The sequence below is a fragment of the Eublepharis macularius genome, chromosome 14 (genome assembly GCF_028583425.1).
Source record: "Eublepharis macularius isolate TG4126 chromosome 14, MPM_Emac_v1.0, whole genome shotgun sequence".
In the NCBI taxonomy this organism is placed as follows: domain Eukaryota; kingdom Metazoa; phylum Chordata; class Lepidosauria; order Squamata; family Eublepharidae; genus Eublepharis; species Eublepharis macularius.
Window position 1 is genome coordinate 5005693 of NC_072803.1, and position 21754 is coordinate 5027446.

A 21754-nucleotide genomic window follows, 5' to 3' on the forward strand; every position below is an offset into this window, starting at 1 on the left:
GGGGGGGAGGGGGAGGATGCAACCAAAACATTCCTTTGCTAGTAAATGTAAACATCTCCTTTTGGTGTGGGGGTCAGTTGGCTTCAAAGGAGTTTGCCCTGTTAGTTTGTAGCAGCCCAACAGCTAGACCATCCAATTCCAATGCAGTATGAGCCTTCGATAACCACAGCTCTCCCCGTCAGATGCATCTGACAAAGAGAACTGTGGTCCCCGAAAGCCCACGCCAGGTGCCACTGGGCTCCCCGCCTCTGTACGCAGGAGCCCTGCGGAAGCTAAGCAGCTTGGATCAGGTCCATGCCTAGAGGGGTGAGACTTCCTGGGAACCACCTCCTCCAACCAAACAACTCACTCTGAGTTCCATGATGGGAGAAAGGACGGGACAGAAACGCAAAAACGAACTCTCCAATGCAGATGGTGCGATTCCTCCAAATAACTGAGCAGAAGTATTTTTTTTTTAAAAAAAACAACCCTGGAAACCACATTTTCCCAGGCCTCGTTCCGGCTTCTGTGCATTATAAATTCAGACACACTCAGACTGGGGATCTCAAGCTTTTGTTTTGAAGGGTCTCCCCCCTCCTTGCTTGATTTAAGGACAAAGCAATCTACCCTGCACTGTGAATAATAAAAAGGGGCTTCTCTGGGACCTTTTCCTTTTTCAACTAAGAGACGACTATGGTTTTGTTGCCATCGTTCTAGGCATGGGATTTAAACTCAGCCATCAATTAACCCCCACCTCACTAGCACGAGGTACAGAAACCGTGCTGCGGTTTTGTAGTCTCTCTCTTAGTTGGCGTATCTGAGATGTGTCCTTTGCAAATGTAGTTATTTCAGGAGAGAAAGCAGGAGAGAGACACTTTTAAACCAACTGCACATGCTAGCCAAAGCAGGTCAATTCACCCACATGGGAAAGCTAAAAAACAGCATCAATGTCTTACGGGTGAGAAAGCAGCCAAAACCATTCCAGACTGACAATGCTGCCAAGAATAAGGGCCATTTCGCATACTGTGCAGATGCAAACCTAGGTCTGCCCGTGAGTGTCCATTCAACAAGTAACTGAAGGCAGTTATGGCTTAAAACTCTTCAGAAATGGGAATGTGTGAAGCGGCTCTGAGTTGTCTTAATGGGATTGACCTGGCCATGACTGTGAAAACTTCAGACTGCAAGACTGTCGTTCAGAATCCTGTGTTCATCTCTTCTGCAGAAAAGGCCTTTGACCGGAAGGCAGATGAGTCAAACTCAAGGGCTCTGTGAGGCCGTATTTTTTTCACCAAAACAGAGAGTTCCATTTACAGCACAGGCTACTGCCACTTGTGGATTTTCCTTGGGTGGACTGCAGGATGCGCGCATTCCTTTGGGGGAACATCCACACGACATCATGTTCATTCCCAGAACAACTAGAGGGGTTCCCGGGGCCTCCCCCTTGATACAACTCAAAAGAGGAACTCCAGGGTGGCTGCACGTGGAGCATCCACGTGGACACTCCAAGTGCAGGCAACAGGGTGAGGAGCTAAGCTCCACCTTCAAAATGGTGGCACTCTGCTCCATGCTTCCTCCCTCTCCTTTTAGCCCTTCAACAGGTTTTGTTTCTTCACAAGCTGAACAAATACAATTTTGCACCCTATCGCAGCTGGGATGAGGGGTGGGGGGCAACATGACTGTTGTTGCTTGGGGGCTTCTGTGCCCATGCAGAGGTGGCATCAACAGAGAGTGATGCGGAGGGGGGGAGGGGATGCTGCTTCCACAGAGAGGGTGCCTTTTTTTTTTTACTCCGTGTGGAAGCAGCCAAATAGCAGCAGCCCTGCTAACAGCACTGGCTTTCACATTGCAAATATGGTTCAATAATTAGCATAAAAATCAGTGGGGATGACGTACGCCAGGGGTCTCCAAACCATGGTTCAAGACCCTCCGTTGTGAGGCAGAGCACCACCTGCCGGGTCACGAGTCCCCAACCTTTTGGGAGGACCTGCTGTATGTGCACATGTGTAGAAAGCCACACCTTCTGCCTCGCTTTGCGTGCAAGCTGAGAGGAATAGCAGATCAGTAGGGCACGGTCACTCTGTAGGGCTACAATCCTCTTTGGCTCTAGCCCTCGACTCATTCCTCACTACAATACACCTCCTGGCGCTCAGCTTGTGGTTCCTGTCCCCAGCTTTTCTGATCTGCCATCCTGTCCTGGCCCTGACACCAGTGAGTTCATAGCTCTGCTCCCCTCTTCCTGTCATAGGACTGGGATATCACACTCTTACGCCTTAGCAGGGGTAGTTAAGTGTACATCCCAGGCCTGGAAAGGTTGAAGACCACCGCTGCAGGAAACACAGAGAATGCCCACAGGGGCCCCACAGAACCTCATGGATGTTAGACTTAACACTCCTACTAGAAGTACTATTGCTAGGATGAATACAGGGGGAGTACCATTTGCAGTCCTGGAATCTCACCAAAGCAGAACCAGAACAAACTCTCATGGCAGAAATCTGTGCTGGTGCAAGGGAAAGATGTGGATCCTCTGGTTGGGGCCCTTCACCGGTTGGCCAGATGTTCTCCTACCTGTTCTAATCTCAGCTTCTTCTTCACGAACAATATCAAATCCTGCCTTCTCCTCCGAAGGGGTGGAGCTGGACTCGCTCTTGGCGCTGTTTACGGGACTGGGCGATGTGAGGCTGCAAAGGGGAAGAGAGGAGAAGGCAACTGTCCCTTTCAATACAAAGCGGCAGTGAAGGAATGAGCCCATCTTGGGACAGGAAAGAAGTCAGCCGGCATGCCTCAAGAAGTCCAATTAGCTTGAAACCAGTGGTGCATGTTCGAGAAAAGCCCAGGACAACTGCCTTCCACCAATAAACGGGGAAACCCACCAGAAAGGTCCCTTTGAACGGGACAGGAGTTGCACAAGGGCACAGGAAAGGTTGCCCCCGGGCCAGATCTTTCCGTCTCCCACTCTGCCACTCTCAATCATGTTCAAACTGTGTGGTCTGCTGCGGCTGCTTCACCTTGCCCTGATAGGTCTGCGTCTGACGTCAATCCCCTTCGCTGAAACTTCTTTTACACTCTCCCCCCTCAACCCTGACACATCTATAAAAGCTCAGAGGGTTTGGCTCATATTCTAAAAATCAAGCTGCTCCGTCTACGCTGTGGCAGCAGTTCTGCCTGGAGGCAAATGCATCGGGGGCTGCAATCTGCTACGCAAGGCTCCTCGCATTCCCACAGTTCTTGCTTGCGCCTTGCTTCTGAGGCTACAAGGGGGGCTGTGAGTAATGGGTCAGAAGTCAAATCAGATTATTTTTAACAATCACAAATTCCCAGAAGGACCTGGACACCAACCCATGACCTGCCTTTACATTCTTAAACCCCAGTTCTTTTTTTAAAATGGCAGGCATTCCAGATGCATCCTCTGATCCAACCTCTCAGACTTCTTTCCCCTCCCTCTCGGAAATTCTTTCCGTATCCATTGCCCAGACAACAGCGAACAGCATCTAAAACTCACTGACCCATTTAATGCATCCCCAAAGAATTCATCCTTGCAAGTGTGAGCAAGAGTTAATGTATCGTTTTCCCAGAGATGGAAACAAAAGACAGAACAAACAAAAGAAACAGAAAAATGGGATGAAGAAAGCAAAAGATTTTTTTTTTTAAAAAAAGGAAAAAGAATGCCTCTCCAGCACATTTCCCAGAATCTTCCCAGCGCTTCTACCCCAGGCTCCTCAGCAGGGATAGCACTGGCTAAGAGAAACTTCAGCAGGGCTCCATAGTGCCAGGTGTGCTGCATAAGTACAGGTGGTACCAACTCCCCCTCCCCCAACCCTTCCATCTGAAAGCAGGGGGGGATCAGGCTGGCCCTGGAAATACATGTTGAAATGATCCTTTGCCTAAATTGGGAAGAAAAAACGAAAACATCACAAAACAGAAACAATGCCTGGTGCTGCTCTTGTGCCTTTAAAAGCAGCCAGGCGGGTTGATGTTTTCCCCATCGCTTTATTTCTGTATCAGAAACCGGTCCACCTGTTACATTTCAGCAGAACAGACTGGTTGCTATCAAGTGCACAGAAGCAGGACAGGTAAAAGGGCTGCATCCCTACAGGACTGTAGCAAGGTAAGAGAAGGCTGGTATGCCACGTGGCAGACGGGGATTCTAAACAGAACAGGGGGGCACCTGGCAACATCAGCCCAGGAAAATAACTCCAAATTGTGCTCCCCCATCCTGTGCAATTCATCTCAGGGTTCACACACAGCCCAGAAGATGCTCAACAACATTTCAAACTGCAGTTGCACCAGGATTTTATTCACAACCTCAGCTATGCTCTGTCTCCAGGCTGCTTCCTAGCATCTGAGATAATCATGCAAGTCCAGTTTTATTTACAGCTTGTGGGCTCATGCATCGCCAGCAGTAGGGGTCAGGGGGCACCCTGAAAGAAAACAAGCCCCCAAGTTGGAGTCTATCGCTGAAGCCCAAAGCACTGCTCAAAGGCTGCCTCCCTCCATTGATTAAAACTTGCATCGTTAAAAGGGGGGAGGGGGGAGATGGCTTGGCACCATTTCCATGAGAAAAATGTGTGTTTGGAGCTGTTGGGATTGTTAAAAGGAGGAGTTCCAGTTTGTCCATCATTAAAACCCAGGGAAATTAGGTCTGGAAAATTAAATCAATTCCAGCAGGATTTATGGCACAGGAGAGAAGTCTGCATAATTCCTGCCTCCCTTACCTCACGGACAGGTGACTAAGGACCACTAGAAGGGTCTTAGCAACCAAGCCCGCACCCCCCCCATCCATTCCATTTTCACAAACAGCCCTCATCTCTGCCCCCCCCCCATTTAAATGACAACAGCACAAGTTGGTGGCTCACCATTTGACCTGCTTCCCTCCCATGATTCCCCTTTAAACTCTGCCCTCACAGAGTGAGTCACCCAGGGAGCCTCAGCAGTCTGTGGGTCCCGGCCAGAGGCATTCCTTCGTCCCCTTCACGTGCTTGGAATTTCTGCACCGAGGATGTCAGCTCCTGTCAGACTAAGGGAGAAATGTTTGCCAGGCAGACTCCCTCGTGCAAGCCAAGACATTTGCAGCAGGGGGGAAACGAGCTCCCCTGCTTCAGCAGGAGCAGGTCAGTGATAAATCTGTAGCTCATGAGTTTGGCTTGGGAGGCAGGAGCCAATTCAGCAGCCCGGGTCTTCGAGTTGGCTCGGTCTCCGGTTGGGTTGTTTGTTTCGCTCGGTTGCATTTTGGTCTGACGTATGCCCAAATTCTTGGATCCCGAGCCTGGATCGCATGTCCTGGTCTTCATCCCATTCCAATCAGTCCAGCCACTCCACGTCTCCTAGAGAGACCCAACGCCACAGCCAAGCCACGGAAATTGCTCCTCCACCCTCCGATCCTGCCCCTGAAGCGCAGCATGCAGCACTCCCCCAGTCCTGTGTGCCTGCGTCTGCCAGTGCCTGCGTGCCGCTTCTTGCTCCGCTCTCTGCAGCTCCGTCTCCCTCCTGCTGTCACCAGGGCTGAGCGAGGCAGAACCTATTCTCTGAGATATCCAAGCCCAGGGTGGAGGAGGAGGATGGCTGATGAGAAGGGGGAGGGGCTGGGGGGGGAAAAAGACGGAGGCGGGCAGGGGAGGAAGGAAGAGTGCTTGAAGCCTGGGCAAAACAGCATGAATTGGGCAACTCCACTATGAATCATATCTGCTGGTTCTCCCCCCACAGGAAACTGTGACGACAGGAATGTGCTTTTGATCCACAGGGAATATATGCCACAGATACGCATAGAAATGCTGCACATGCACACACATGAACACACACATGTACGGGTTCTGTATGTGAGAGTGAGTGGGTGGGTGTTTTGATCCAGGGAACGTGCTCTCTGGCCATGTGGTTTTTAGGGGAGCAAGGCGAGCAGAGGCATACAAAATATATTTCATTAATAAAATGGTAGCAGGTCTTTTCCAGTCAACTTTGGGTAACCTATCTGTTCCTGTTGATTTATTTCCTTTTTGGAAGGAATGCTGTAATTTCTATCTGGTAACCAGAATGCATCAAATAGCTGTTGGTTTACTTGAGTTTTTCATAAAAATATTAACTGGCATCAACTGTGAATGTAGCATCCCTTTACACCCAGAGTTTGGGGATCACAACTGCACACATGCAAACACATCACACTTCCCTAGTTGCCAAACACCACGACTCAGGGGCCCAATCAAAAGTCTTATCTATCTTTCATGGGAGGGGGAAATGAAGCATTACATCAGAGGGTAACCTCCAACAGTCACACCTGGCTCCTTGGTCACTACCAGCATCAGCTTCCATTGGTCTGTATAGAGACTTCACAGAATGGAGGCAGAGCCAGGCATAACTAAAGACCCAGTACTCGTCCCTCTACGCAGAAGACTTTCTAAGCACCAAAGAGGCCAATGTCATCAAAGCAAACCTTATGCCCAAGAAACACTGTAGTAAGAAATCATTCCTACTGGGGTCCAAGGATAAGAAGAGCTCAGGTTGAATAATTATCATACGGCTGTCTGCCTTTCATATGGAGCAAGCTGCAAGGCCAAGAAAATAAATCATTTACAAGACTGTACTCAAAAGCAACAACAGAGAGACTTGCTCTTCCTGCCCTGTTCAGGTTGCAGCGATGTGCGACAAGCACAGCAGCATAACACCCACAACCATGACTTAGTCCCAGGCTAGACCATACGACTATCTATCCATTCGTTCATTCATTCGTTCGTTCGTTCGTTCGTTCAAAATGTTCCTGTGCTGTCTTTCCATCCAAATTCAGGGTCTTCAAGGCAGACACAATAGCCGCATGGGCTGATTCTACTTGGGACCACAGCGAGAGGGAGCGGCTCCTGCCTCCCTTCTGCACCCAAAATGGTCCTGGGGGTATTATCTGCCACGTTTTGGAGATGCAGGGGAACCCAGACCCATCTGAGCCAAGCCTTTTGTCTGTTTCTGCAAGGGTTCATTGTAGGCCACCTTGAACCCTCAAGAACTGGCTGGTGAGAAGAAACCAATACCACATAATCAAGGTAATAATCATCATACAGTACGAGCAAACACACCTTAGACCTCTTCTCCAGCATCTGTGCATGAACAACTAGCTTTGTACATGCATTTCTGAATGCTCATGAGAGTTATTTTTAATTCAACTCAGGGCTATGAAGGAAGGTGGATGGCTCCCATTTGCTTTATAACTTTACTAGCAACAAAGCCCATTGTGGGGAAAAACACATTGGGCTCTAGAAAACTGATTTGGCAGGCCCCTGTTGCGGGGCTCTGGGAGGGTCTCACTGCCGTGCTGGGCCTCTCTGCCACTTCCATGGCTGTTATGGGGCCTAGGGAGGGCCACGCCACCACACCAGGCCTTCCTGCCACTTCCGTAGCCCCTCAGAGGCCTGGAGCGGGCTGGGATGCCTAGTCTTCTTACCCTCCAGGCAGAAGACCTCGCACTCACCTTTGGGTCGTACTCGCACACGCGAGGCACATGCTCTCCCAGGCTACACAATGGCGTCACTTCCGGGATGTGATGTCATTGTGCAGGCTCCATGACATCCTGGGGAGCACTCCTGCAGTGGGCCAAACTGGCCTGCTGCAGAGCCCAAGAATGCTGCCAGGAGGAGCAGAAAGGGTCCTGGGGCACTTCTGCGCTCCACAGTGAGCTGAATTGTGCTGCTGTGGAGTCCGGGAGCTCTGCCGGGGGAGGGGGAAAGGGCTCTGGAGTGCTCCTGCACTCTGCAGCAGGCCGAACTGGGCCACTGCAGAGCCTGGGAGCACTGCCAGGGGGCACAATGGGCCCTGGAGCGCTCCTGCACTCTACAGCTGCCCGATTTGGCCCCAATTTTGGCCAAATCGAGTGTGGAGCCTGGGAGTACTGCTGGGGGGAGGGGGCACAACGGGCCCTGGAACACTCCTGTGCTCTGCCGCAAGCTGAATTGACCATTCAGGATGCTGCAGAGCTGGGATGCACTTCCGGGGGAGGGGTGCAAAGAGTCCTGTACTCCACAGCAAGTCAAATTGGGCCCGTTTGGGGCTGAAAATGGGCTACTGCAGAATGCAGGAGCACGCCGTGCCACCCAGGAGTATGTTTTAAATGTATTTATATCCTGTTGTAACCCACCCTGAGCCCACTTGTGGTGCAGGCAGGCTAGAAGTCAAATAAATAAATAACAACAACAGTAATAATTTCTGTTACTGTGCTATAGGGCCCTTCCCTATTATGTGTGAGGAAGTCCTTAGTGTCCCATATTAATCCCGAAGAACAACAGTCCCCTGCAATCACAATCACAACTCCATCTCACCTTTAAGCCTGCTTCTGAAAAACCTGCCCCTTTGCCACCCTGATTCTGAATCCACCACAGTTAAAGAAATGTTAATCTGCATTAAGCATTCTGAAGCATGTGACCCAGATTTAAAAACAACCTACCTAGCACCTTTAGAAGCATCACAGATCGGTCTTGATGCTGACTAAACGCTAATTCTGCCCCCAGGGGCCCTCTCTGCCCTGCAGCCATTCTCTATCCCTCCTGCACACACAAATCTTCCTCCTCTCCTCTTTGAGAGCCATGCAGCCTTGCCCAGTTTGGCACTTACTGCTGCCATTCAAACAGTCGCTCTCTGTGCTCGCGAAGATTCTGCCCTTTGGTGCCAGATTCCGGCACTTCTGTATACAAGTGTCTCCATCTGCTTCCTTTCATGCAAAGCAAGCTGTGTAGTTGGCACTGTGGGGGACAGGAAGACATTGTTCTGTGGGGCTCCGGGATCTACTCGCCCACCAAAGACCCTGGCTCTGGAAGCATTAATAGTGTTTATTGCTGCCCACCCCCCATTAGCACACACCAACCACGTTTTTTTCCTGTGACAACACAGACGCAGTAGTTCTGAGATGGCACCTCCCCCTCTCCCCCCTTCCTTTAAGTCTTGCTGCTGAGCTTTACAATGTTGTTCTGCCCATTGTCCACACACAGCTCCCAGGTCAGTGTGCTAATTCATAACCAATGGATGTAGAATATTTCTAACTCTCAGGACATTATGAATGAAATCTAATTACAGACCTGGGTTTAATTAAAGAGCATTTTCTCTCCATCTTGATACAAACTCCGATCGATTTCCTAGCAGGCAGGCAATCCATCGGAATGCTTCTTGGCCCTGCAGGATTAGGAGAACTCTGGGAAATTTGCACATTGGATCAAGCCTGTCAAATACTTGGGGTCTCCACTAGCCCCCGATCCTGTGGGCACAGCTGAGTGGGAAGTTAGATGTCTGCAGGGAGGCAGCAGTGGCGCTCTTTGGAAGTTCAGGCAGCTTTAACTCCATCAGGGAAGTCTCAGTAGGGAATCCGGTACATGAAGATTATGAGGGTTTAGGTTGCCCATTACAGACAGGTGTTGCCAGGAGCATCTGGGCATTCAAAGGAAGTGCCAACTGAAATGACAACATCACTCCGCCCCGTCTGATCAGCAACCACTTACCACATCGCTCCTCCTGGCAGATGCTGACACACAGACACACCCTGGAGAGAGTCAGTATGAAGGAAGATCCCAAGCTCTGGGACAGCTACACTCTTGACGGGCCCTCATCAAGCTACTTAATTATTAATTACAGTAACCAAAGAGAACCCCGGGGACCAGATTCCAGGGACAAACTAAAAATTTTGAAAGGCAATCTACCTTGTACTCTTCCTGTTGAGTTTCCAGATATCTGTCTTACCCCTGCTGGGAATAAAATGCTAGGCTAGACTACTGGGGCTGCTTCCACATAGCAACAGTTCTCCACAAAGGTCTCATTGCTGTTACAAATGCAGAGGCATTCACAACAGCAATGGAGCATCCACGCAGCAGTTTCCCCCGTTCTTCCCTTGCTTCTGCCCCATGGCATTTTAAAACAACTGATCACCACTCGACTGCAACGTTGTGTTACCAAGACCTACTAGTTCCTCCGAATTCCCAGATTTCATTTAAAAAACCCTAAGAATCTAGCCCTTTCGTTGCTGCAATGAAAAGGTCTAGAGTTGTTGGATTTTTTGTTTTTATAAAAAATGAAAACTGGGAATTCAGAGGAAATGGAAAGACTGTTATTGTCTTATTACACTATAGTGATCTAGCAACTGCAGATTTTTTTAAAAGCCCCCCCCCCCCAGCCATCCAGTAGCATGGGGAAGAACGGCAGCCCCTGGGCCAGAGGCAAGGGAAAGGGCACAAAATGTGCATGGGAGCTTCATAAATGAGCACCTTTCTGTCCACGTGGTGGGTAAAGGCATTCTGATTGCGAACTTGCCAGATTTATCTAATGAGGTTCAGGAAAGATTGCAGCAAAACAGGACCCCCCCCCCCCCGAAAACAGCCTATGAGTGGAGAATATCATATGGATGCCCCGCCCACCCCCCAAAAGCAACCCTGCTCCAGTCTGGATGCTAAGCTGCAGCAAAATCCTCATGTGGAAGCAACCCCGCTCTGATCCAGCAAAGCAGTTCTTCTGGAACACGATGCTTCATACACATCCAAGGGGACATTCTTGGCCCATATTAGAGAACTGACCAGGACGCTTGGGATGAAGCAGCCTCTGACATACATAGCACCAATAACCACATTCTGCAAACATGAAGGTAGCTTTATATTAATGGAACAGTTATGGGGGGGGGGGATTCCAGAGTGCTCACAGATAACAGAAACTGAAGTTCTCAGATTGTTTACTGATAATATGGCAGAGTTTAGGTTAAGAAGGGAGGGAGAGCTGTTGCCAATTAGAACAGCGGAGGGAACTGCAGGAGGCAAATTGTAATTACCCACCCTGGAATACGGCCAGGGCTCAGAGCACCAATCACCCTAACTCTTGTGAAATGTGACATGCAGTTTTTAATGAGCTCACACGACTAAGGACTCCCTTTATTTCTCCTGAAAAGGACATTTTTGGTGGGTACATTCTCTCTTTGATCCATATACCCTAAATCTAGGGCTTCTCTATAGGGGCAAGAACAATTCTAGGGGAGCCACAAGTATTTCTGACAGATTTTTACCAAATCAGATGTGTGGGTGTGTGTTTCTTGGACCAGGAGGCATCATACCCTATGCAAGCTGGTGGGCAAAGAGGCACTACCTCAAGGCAGGGTGAACGAAATCTCCCATGCCAAATGATGAGGCACGTCTGTAGATTAATGGCGGCAACAGAATCACAGCCTAGATTAGCAGGTGTTTCCCCCTCGCTCCCTGCCTTGGTTGTTTCCTTGGAGGCCTTGAAGGACATCATGTTCTTGTCCTCTAATATGTTTGACTGTAGTGCCCACCATAAGAGTTAGCTTTTGGGGAGGAGAGGTTCAAATCATATCATGTCTGTCTTGTCAATGACAAGTCCCCTTCCAGCACAGGCTGAGAATCCTGGCTCCACCTTGCCTTCTGAAGTGGTCCGTCCATCCATCCACCCATCCATGATATTTTAACCTCGTCCACCCTCCAAGGAGCTCACAGGGCAAAATGCAGGCCTCTCCCCTTCATAATTTATCCTTGAAACAATCATGTGAGATAGCTTAAGCCGAGACAGAGCGAACTAGCCCAAGTTCTGTGGCAGGGTGACCGCTGGAACTCAGCTCTCCCCTCCCGTGTACTCTGATCGCCTTGCCACACCAGTCATCTATCATGGACAAAGCCTGAAGGTATTTGAACGTACGAAGCTGCTTTACACTGAGCCAGGCCCTTGGGCCATCTCGCTCTGTGGCTCTCCAGGGTCTCAGGCAGAGAAAGACCTTCCCAGACACCTGCTACCAGAGATCCGTTTTGAAACTGAAGATACCAAGAATTGAACCTGGGACCTGAGTGCATGCATTGCATGCAGAAAGCACCGAGCCATGGCCCCTCCCTACGTGAGCTTGTGAAGCTGAATTATAGCAGAACTAGAAAAAGAGCCCGTTGTGCAAATAAATACAATGGGCTCTAGAAAGCTGGGGCTGGGGAGGGCTGATTGGGGGGGAGGAAGGGCTGGCAGGTGGGGGGAAAGGGGGGTCTGGGGAGAGGTGAGAAGCAGGAAGGGTCTGGGAAGCGATGGCTGGTAGGGAGGCAATGGGGGTTTGGGGAGGGTGGAGAGGCAGGAGGGGTCTGGAGAAGGCTGGGAGGCGGGATGTGGAGCCAGGGAGGGAGGGCAGAACAGGTTCACTCTTCCCTCCACATGCCCAGCTCCAGCAGGCCTCGCAGGGCGATGGGCACATTGCTCATGCCCCATTGCCCTGTACCTGCCGAGCACGGCGTGGCGCGGCGCAGCGGGGCTCCGAGATCGACAGGCGCTTCGCCTCCACCCGGTCTCCACCGACAGCACGGCGGTGCGGCGCAGAGCGGCAGGACTCCAAGGTCGATGGGCGCTTCGCCTCCACCCCATCGTCTGGGCTCCACCAGGGCTTGAGCGTTGCTCTTCCTGCGCCGCCCGCTTCCTCCAGCTGGGCTACCTAGCCCTGGAACAGCGGCGCCCTCCATTGGCGGCGTTCCATGGCGCGCTTTTATCCTGGTGTGCCACGCAGGCGCACCAGGATAAATGTGCGTCATCGGAAAGACGCTAAGGGAATTATATAGTAGGATAATACCTGACACCTGAGGCCCTTGTAACTGGAGATGCCAGGAATTGAACCCAGGCTCTTCAAAGTTTAAGATACCGGTTTGTAAGCCTGCCTCGTGACTGGGGTTGGAAGAACTGGGGCATCTTTATTGTATTTAACTGCATACCTCTCAAGACTTTTTTTAAAAAAGCACAGCAGCAATGCAAATTATTGGACATTTTAAATTTGCAGGTGGGTTAATGAGCTGACATGTGCAAAAGGAAAAATGTCCGTTAGCTCCCCGCCACCCACCTTGCCTTACCCCTTCAGTAAGCATAAAGGGAGGGGCAGCTCAGGAAACTTCAAATGAGTCCTTTTTGTATCCCCCAATGCTTGTTGGGAATGACAAGAAAGCTCTAGAGAGCCACACCGTCTGTCTAGATTACAGGGGATTAGGGCCGGTTCCAGGTGTTGGGGGATTCTAGGTACGGAGTGCTCAGGGGCTCCTCTATGCCCACTACAAGGCTCCCTTTCTTGCCTGCTAACCCACATGCCCGTGCCCGCCTGTCCATCCTTCCTTTGCCCACTTGCAAGCTGTCCCGCCACCTGCAGTCACAGCTGCCCACATTGCCTGCATGCCCTTTCCCCAATGGTGCTGGGTAGTAGGTGCAGCTAGGAGCGCCACTGCTATGGCCACTAGGAATATGTACTGCCCACACCCCCTTCCTCAACAGTGGTAGACAGCATATGCAGGCGGGAGCAGAGGTGACAAAGCACTCACGAGCAGGCAGTGGAAGGGTGCAAGTGCAGGCATCAGAAGAAACGCATGAGGAGGGAGTCAGCAGAAGCCCATAAAAGAAAGCCAGAGGGAGAGAAGAAGTCAGAACACGAATTCCTTCAGCTAGGAATGGCTTAGTGCCCTTTCAGAGCACAGACTCCAAAACTGTAACCACATCCACGTGCAACAGACTTTCACAGTACGGACACGTAGCACTAGTGCACATCTGACCCACCGGTCAGCACTACTGTGGGCAAAGCCTGCCGATCTGAGGGAGGCCATCTCCTTTAGCCTGCTTGGCAAACCCCACCGTGGTCAGGCCTGGGTGAAAAAGAGCTGAAATTACAGCCAAGCATCACTTCCTGCAAGATCCCTTTCGCAAGGGCCTCCCTGTCCTGGCTCCAGCCTCAATTAGCTTGCAAGGTCCTCCGAGTCCACAGCTCTTGCGATCACAAGGCTATTTATAGCAAGGCGCGAGTCCTCTCTTCCCTCGTGCAGCTCTCAACACTCCAGAGGCAACATGTCCACTGGAAGAGCTGCAGCAAAACTCTTTTTCTACCACGGGACAGATGGGTAGAAGGGCCCTTTCAGAAATCAATTCTATGCTAAACCAGGTTGACTATGGACATCCGCGAGGGGGGCGGGGGGTGCATGTTTGAGCATGTTTAGGTTAGGAATATATAGGAATATATAGGCAATATAAAGGTACCTTTACCTTTATATAGGAAAGCACAGGGGGTGTGAAAAGTGATAGATGAAGAAGGCATAGTAGCTCAAGAACAGCTGCCAGCCCCCGTCACTTTCAGTCACAGAAAGGGTGCTTTTTTCTTTTTGGTAACAGTCCTTGACAATTAAATCGGTTTTTCTCCACCCATCTGGGCCACGAAAGGTTCCTCTACAGGGTGCCTGGCTTCCTCCAGTACATCATCAAAGGTTTCTTCTGCTGCTCTCTCCCACAGAGAGGGGGGGGGGAGAGGCTCTTACAAGCAACTATCACTGTGCCCTCTGAATCCTGCTCCCCCAAATCCTGCCAAGCAACAAAACCCCAGATTCAGCATAGAGCAACAGCCTGACGAACGGAAAGCAGCATGCCTATGGGCAGAAGAAGGCAAACCGATTAATGAGCTTCAGAAGGTACATTTCCTGAAGCCACGGTTGTAAGGGGCTGAGCAGTAAGCACCCAAGAGAACGCACTGGGGACCAGGTCTGGAAACAGTCTTGTGGGGTGAGTAGAGAGGCATCTGAGCCTTCTCAGTAGGGAAATGGTGACCTTATGGATGGATTCTGGGGGAAACAGCTCAGTGCTAATGAGCAAGCTCACCAGAGTCTCTGGATTCAAAAGCCAGAGAAACAAAACAAAGGGCAGCATAATTTGCACAGCTGACTGCATTATTTGGGGGGGATTGGGTTTGAAATATTTTTGCAAGATTTGGGGATGATGCAAGAAGGTGAGCCAGAAAACTGGAAGGGATATGATAAGAGGTGCAGGGGCTAAAAGCTATAGAAGGGGCCAGAGAGCTATGTTTTTAAACTCCTGTCTATAAACTTGAGGACTTAAAAAACAAAGGCAGACGTTTTCCCCAGAAGGAAAATTCTGCATGGAACTCTGGCTGCAATCCTCTGCATGCTTATCTGCGAGTGAGCACCACTGAAGATGGTGAAACTTACTTCTCAACAGACATGCACAGGATTGTGCGGTCAAGAGCCTAAGCAAGGAAACAGCCTCACTCGTTTTTCCAGCTCATCAAGTGTTGACCTCCACATCAGGGACAGATCTGGCCCAGCAACGATCTGGGAGGGTGGCATGGATTACCTGGAGGATCGCGACTCCGAAGGCACACTTTGCTGCCCCTCATACTGCTGCACCAGTGCGCGGACACTCCAGTACGGATGCTCGATCTCATCATCCATGCTGCTATTTCTGAAGACAAAGCAAAGGCAAACAAAAGTAAAATTAAGGCAAAGCCCTCCTGGGTTTCACCATGAGCCGAACTTCATGGAATGTATTCATAAGATTTTGCTTAACGCTGCCCCCACACCCAGCTAAAAAGGCATGTCATCGCTTCTTTGCATAAAGCAATTAACTTAAATGTGTTCATTAAAAAAAAACACTACTCATAGCCTTGTTTGCCAGTGTGGTGTAGTGGCTAAGAGTGTCGGACCTAGGAGATCTGGGTTCAAGTTCCCACACTATGACAATGTTCACTGCAAGTGACCTTGGGCCAGTCAGCCTATCCTACCTCACAGGGTTGTTGTGAGGATAAATTTGGGAAGGGAGAATCTTGTATGTTGCCCTGAGCTTCTTGTAGGAGGAAGGACAAAAAAGTACTAAATGCAGAGTGGCCTGAATAAAAAAACTTCCTTTAGTTCTCTTGCCATCAAACCTCCCCTTTAATCAGTTCTGACATGGCACTGATCCCCCCCAGTCTACTCACACAATCTATACCAGAGTTCCATAAGCAGGTACACAGTAAGATGCTCTGCCAAGCTAACAGAATGAGATGACTCAAGCCACTGAGCCATGCTATATGCTGCAGAGGCAGTAAGCACCCCTGGTAGAGAAACAGCAAAAGAAAAATCCTACACCCCCAATGTTGCAAACCAATCCGACCTACAGAAAATTCCTTCCAGACATCAGTGGATGTCATAAATACGACATTAGTGGAGAAACCTGAATATCACCAACGCCCACCAAGAGTCTTTGTAAAATCTTCTGTTTGCAATGGTCCTGGACCCAGCAAATGTTCACACAGCACTGGACAAGCAGAACAAATTACCTCTGTCTATGCCGAAAAACATCTCGTCCTGAGCGTGAGACATCCTGGCGAACATCAGCCAGGGCTGCCATGGCACCTTGGGCAACAGCAGCCGCTGAATGAGGCCTGTGATTGGCCACCGGTGTTGCTGCTCCCGCTGGGCTCTTTCCCATCATGCCAGGTGAGGCCTGACTGGCAGTTTTACTTGAGCCAGGTTTGAAATGAGCAGCTAAGGCGAGGATTAGCCTCATGATGGATTTCAGGTTGCCATCGACGATGTCTACAAAACACGGTCAAACCCCCACAGCAAAATTATTCGCATGAAACTAGCAGGTCTCAGACTGGACAACAGTAATGGCTTTTGTTAAATTCAAGAAGCATATTTCTAAGGGCAAAACACAAGGCTGCCACTGAATACTGCAGGCCCGTGTCAAATTCTTCCCTCTCCTTTCAACTCACCCCTGACATCACTACAATGAGTATATTTCTGCTGCCACTAACAGCAATCAATGAAGTGGAGCTGAGGGGGGCAGGGAAATGCAGGTTATGCTCGCGTCAAAATAAAGAGTAAACTAAACTCGATGTTACAGAGTGGCACCCCTGGAGGTGCGGAACGTCCTTAGAGCAGCCGGTGTTCTTTGTAACATTGCAGCCATTAGGACTTGCCACAAGAGAGGCTGTGAGGTGCAGTGAGAAGACAGATGAACTAGCACCAGGAAGACCTGGGTTCAAATGCCCCCTCAGCCGTGAAAGCAGACGGTGTTGGCTAATCTTGGGTATGTCTTTCAGCCTAACCTACCTGTTATGGACTGTTGGGGAACCAAAATGGGAGCTGGGGAAACCAAGTAAACTTCCCCTAGTTCCTTGGAGGAAGGGCAGGATACAAATCAGATAGCTAGATGGATGGCACAGCTAAGTATGAAGCAAACCAAAATAAAATCACAGACTGACACCTACAGGCCAGCTCTTGACTGCATGGGGTACACCCAGGACTTCCAGAAGGAATAGAACCTCATGTCTATGGGCGTATTTTCAAGTAAACAGCACAACCTATGGGACTAAGGAAGGAATTACTATGAAATACGCTACTCTTTTCCCATGGGATCCAGAATGTTTTCCTTCTAGGAAGTACTTCTGTTGCACAGGCATCGTGTTTGATAAGCATTCAAAGCACCTTATCTTCTACTAGGGAAAGTGCAATTCATCACCCGGCTACTGCAGGGGCTGCAATGGCTCAGAAGCATCTGGTGGACACTGCTTCAGGGAACGCAGCTCTGCCCTCCTCCCCACCCCCCAGCACTGCCAGACTTCTTTAGTTTTATTTATTTAGAAAGCTTCAGAGGCTGAGTGTTTCCTCCTTTCACTGCTCCAGAGGCACATGGATGAAGCACGCAATGCACCCATTGCTTGGATAAACCCAAAGAGAATGACTGCTGAAGCCCTATCAGATTTGAGGGCGGGGAAAATGTTCTCATTCCCCCATCCATTCTCTCCAGCTATCATCTGTTCCTCATTGTGGAATGAGATATCCAAGACTGGAACAAACAGATGGGCCAATGTCAGAGGCTCGGTTGAACCAAGAAGGAGGACTTTTCACAATACAAACCCAAGATTCCACCAACTGTTTCTCAAGATGCCACCTATTGTGGATGGATACCCAATCTCTTGTAAATTTGGAGGTTTGATTCCCCACTCCTCCACTTGAAGCCAGCTGGGTGACCTTGGGTCAGTCACAGCTTCTCGGAGCTCTCTCAGCCCCACCCATCTCAAAGGGTGTTTGTTGTTGTGGGGATAATAGTAACATACTTTGTAAACCGCTCTGAGAAGGCATTAAGTCATCCTAAAGGGTGGTATATAAATCGAATGCTATTATTATTATAAATTCCCAGATTTTCCTGGATGCCAAGAAAATCTTATTCAGATTGTCCTGGCTGCATTTTATATAAAAGCTAGTACAAAAGCTCTTGTGTGTCATCCCCTAAGCAAGGGAGGGGGGATTGCACAGCCTCATGTTGGCACAGAAGGCCCACTGTTTACTCAAAATACTGAAAGGACACCCCACTGATGATTAGAACCTTCAGGGCTGTGCTCTTCTTTTTCTGGAAACAGTGTGAGGATCAGGCGCTTTCTGTTTCCAGGGGAAGCTACTGTGCCCCTTCTCAGCCACACCCCAGGCCCCTAGGAGAGGCAAACACTGAGGGTACTTTGAACCCAGCAAGAATGAATGTTCCTTCCTATTCATGTGACGTCTGTGACTCAGCTGATGCCTAAGCAAGGCTGAAAAGCAGTTGGCGACTCGGCACTGTCTCCGAGATCTCTTTTCCGCCACATGTCCTGTTCTGTTCAGCAATGGAAATGATGGCAAACATGGTTCTGCTTGTTTTTACAGAATGGAATTTATGTATTCAGCAGCCTCCCTTGTTCATACGTTGACTCAACGGGTACTCACCTTTAGCTGAGGTCTGGTGCATACGGATCTTTTTGGATGCCACAAACTGCAGGACTTTCTCCACATTTTCCTTCATTTCCTGCTGGCTGGTGGGACTGACCTGCACGCCACACAGTTTCTCACCAGCTGAGAAAGGAACATACACTAATTATCAACAAGAAGGCCCCTGAGTCACAACAAAGGCCTGCTTCAGCAGATCCGGGTGGGCGAGAGATAAGAGTGGGTCTCCCCAGCCACTTCTCCTAGGATGCAGAGGGGAGAACAAACTGTGATTTTGCCCATCTTCTCAGGGCACTGAGAGGATGGAATAATTAGGCAGAATGTTCACCCTGCAATACTGAGCAATCTATCATCATTCGCTGCATCCGCTGGAGGCAGCCCATGCCTTGCTGGAATGCTGCACCATGCTGCCTTTGAAAAGAGCGGCATTTGTCCCCCCAACCGTATGCCCCAGCCTATTATTTCCTTCTTTCAAATAAATACTGGCATCTCAGCAAAATCAATGTCCACACAAGCCCTGCGAGAAAGCGAAACAGCTACTCAGATATTCCCTGTCATTTGTCAAGGATACCAGGCTGGAGAAAGGAATCAAGGAAAACACGCCTTGAAACTCACGCAGTATTCGTAAGGCTTGCTTTCTGGGACCACCGAGATCACTTCTCCCCCACCCACTTGTAGAGCTCAATCCGGTCAATGCTGGAGCAAGGGACAGGACAACAGTGGCAAAAGATCCCTGCTTAAATTCCTGCCATCTCCACTTAAAGGGGTTTAGCCAGCAGGTCTTGGAAAAGGCCTTCCTTCTGCCTGATACCTTGCAGCTGCAGCCACTAACAGCAGATAATATGGAGCCAGGCCGTCCACCATGGTAGAAGTCCCACTGAACTCCAGTGTGCTTAAGGTTACAGCAAGTGTAAGCTCTGGCTGTTTCCGCCACATGGCAACGACTCCCTGTTCAGCTTTCGTGCCAATGTGAATGCAGAGGGTTTCGCAGTGGCAATGGATCATCTGTGCAGCAGTTTCCCTTACATTTTCCTTGTCTCTGTTCTCTGCAGCTGCCCCCCCCCACCTCCCTCACAGGCCACTGGATGGCTTTTGTGGGATTAACAAAACCCAGCAATTGACATATCACTGGAGCATTATAACAATCTATCTACTAGGTTGTCAAAATTCCTGGCTTTCATTTTCTAAAAGCCTCTAGCCCCTTCTATTACAGAATTATAAGGGGGAAAGGCACATCTCTGCAACAGACAGGGCTAGAAACTTGCTTTTTTAAAAAAAACCTGAAAGCTGGGAATTGAGAGCAGCTAATAGATCTAACTGGTCATTATAACATTATAACGCTGTAACAAAATGTCAACTGCTGATCTTAAAAAAAAAACTCCAGTACAGCAGAGAGAGGAGGAATGGCAGCTGCAGGAGAACTAAGGCGAAGAAAATGGTGCCAATGCGGGTGGGACCTGCAAAAGTGTACAGCTTCCCATACACATGACACACAAACGCGCCTTGAACTGTAATCTTTCTAAAAAGCTTGTACCAAACTAATAGCAGTAAAGCAGGAAAAAACATGGAAAGTGGATGATTAGGGGACAACACCATGTAGATGCTCCAAAAAACTTACTCCAGTTTGGATGCCAAACTAGAACAAAACCTGTGTGTGGAAGCAGTCTTAATGGCTGCTATGGCTGCCCTCAACCTCTTATGTCTGCCTCATCCTCACATCCTTTTTAGAAAATGCTTCTGTGCTGTTAAGAGTTTTACAAGCCATTTGGAAAGCCAGTTTTCAGCCCCAGCTCGGGTGACTGAATTGGTTTGCTCTGTGGCTGACCTGTGCTATTCCGCCCCTGGCCACTGGAACGCTGACTTAGTATTTGTATTGAAGGCCTTGTTGGTCCCACATTTTGAATTGGATGGATAAAATCGACACAGTCTTTATGCCAGATCAAAACAGCGCCTCTAAAAAACACAGTTTTACATGTCCAGAGTAAACAGATAGGTATAGCTCTTTCTTCTGCAGTTTCTTGCAATCTCTGTTCTCCCCAGCACTGCTTCAAACCAGTGATTTTCAAGTCATAGAGAGCCAAAACACACGTTAAGAAATACCCAGGTTCAGCACGTGTTCTCTTACCTCAAGGTTTGCCGGGATCTGTAGGCGTCCTGGAAGCTCAAAGTTTAGCATTTACAGAGCAGCAGGAAGGGAAATACAGGCGCCTGCATTTCCCTTCCCCTTCCTGCTGCTCTGTAAATGCTAAACTTTAAGCTGCCAAGACAGCTACACTTCCCAACAAGCCTTGAGGTAAGAGAACAAGTTTAGCATTTACAGAGCAGCAGGAAGGGGAAGGGAAATACAGGCGCCTGTATTTCCCTTCCTGCTGCTCTGTAAATGCTAAACTTTAAGCTTCCAGGACGCCTACAGATCCCGGCAAACCTTGAGGTAAGAGAGCACGTGCTGAACCTGGGTATTTCTTAACGTGTGTTTTGGCTCTGAGTCAGGACCCACAGGTGAGCCCTACTGGATAGCAAGCTCCTGTAGAGCTGCTACTTTTTTGCTGCCTGTTGGAAGGACTTGTTGCTCATACGCATCCATAGAGTGCTACGGCACCGTGCCTCCTCCTTTTCTTTGTATGCACAGAGAGCAGCAGCAGTATGGTAAGGCAAAGATACTCACTGGCAGAGAGGCTTTGACCCTTGTCTTGTTCTTCACTACAATGAGCCTGCTGGTGCTCAGGCTGAGCTCTTGTGGCCTTCTGCCAACAGACTTAGCCTTGCTGTCCCTCCTCCTGGCACACAACTTGGTATTACAGGACTCACTTTTTTACAGATCAGTGAATCCCTGGTCTCAAAAGGCTGAATACCTGATTTAGGCAGCTGTATCTGAGAGCAACACTATAGCTCCCCCCCTCGCCACACACACACCTGTTATCCTCGGCCTACCTGGTTCCGTTTGAAAGCAGCCCTAAATCTGCACATCATGTTACTGACCTACAATCTCAATGAGAGAAGCCAGGATGACCCCATCTCGCAGATCTTGCCTTAGGTCCCGCACTGGCTTCACGGCTGGCTTCTTCTTCAGCTGTGAGTTCACCCAGGCCACATATGCCTGCAGCTGTTGCTAGAAACAGGGATCAGAACAAAAGCCTTGATCAGTTAACAGAGCAGGCAGGACAGTCGTGACACTCTGTACTGCTGCACCTTCGTGCAGCAAACAAAATCAGTAAGAGCCCAAAACTCTGTGGCCATTCAAAGGTACATAATGAATTCCTCTGTGCCCAAGGATTTCCTCCTTT

The 21754-nt window shown here is 49.5% G+C and overlaps 1 protein-coding gene across 1 annotated transcript in view; it reads right to left on the minus strand.

Moving 5' to 3' along the window:
* Positions 1-21754, minus strand: part of DIXDC1 (DIX domain containing 1) — a 66415-nt gene that overhangs the window by 25984 nt on the left and 18677 nt on the right. The window contains exons 2-6 of the mRNA XM_054998391.1: positions 21450-21579; positions 18471-18596; positions 16043-16301; positions 15079-15186; positions 2545-2657 (exon numbers count right to left, since the gene is read on the minus strand). Of these exons, the coding sequence (XP_054854366.1) occupies positions 2545-2657; positions 15079-15186; positions 16043-16301; positions 18471-18596; positions 21450-21579 (736 nt within the window). The remainder of the gene's footprint in view (positions 1-2544; positions 2658-15078; positions 15187-16042; positions 16302-18470; positions 18597-21449; positions 21580-21754) is intronic.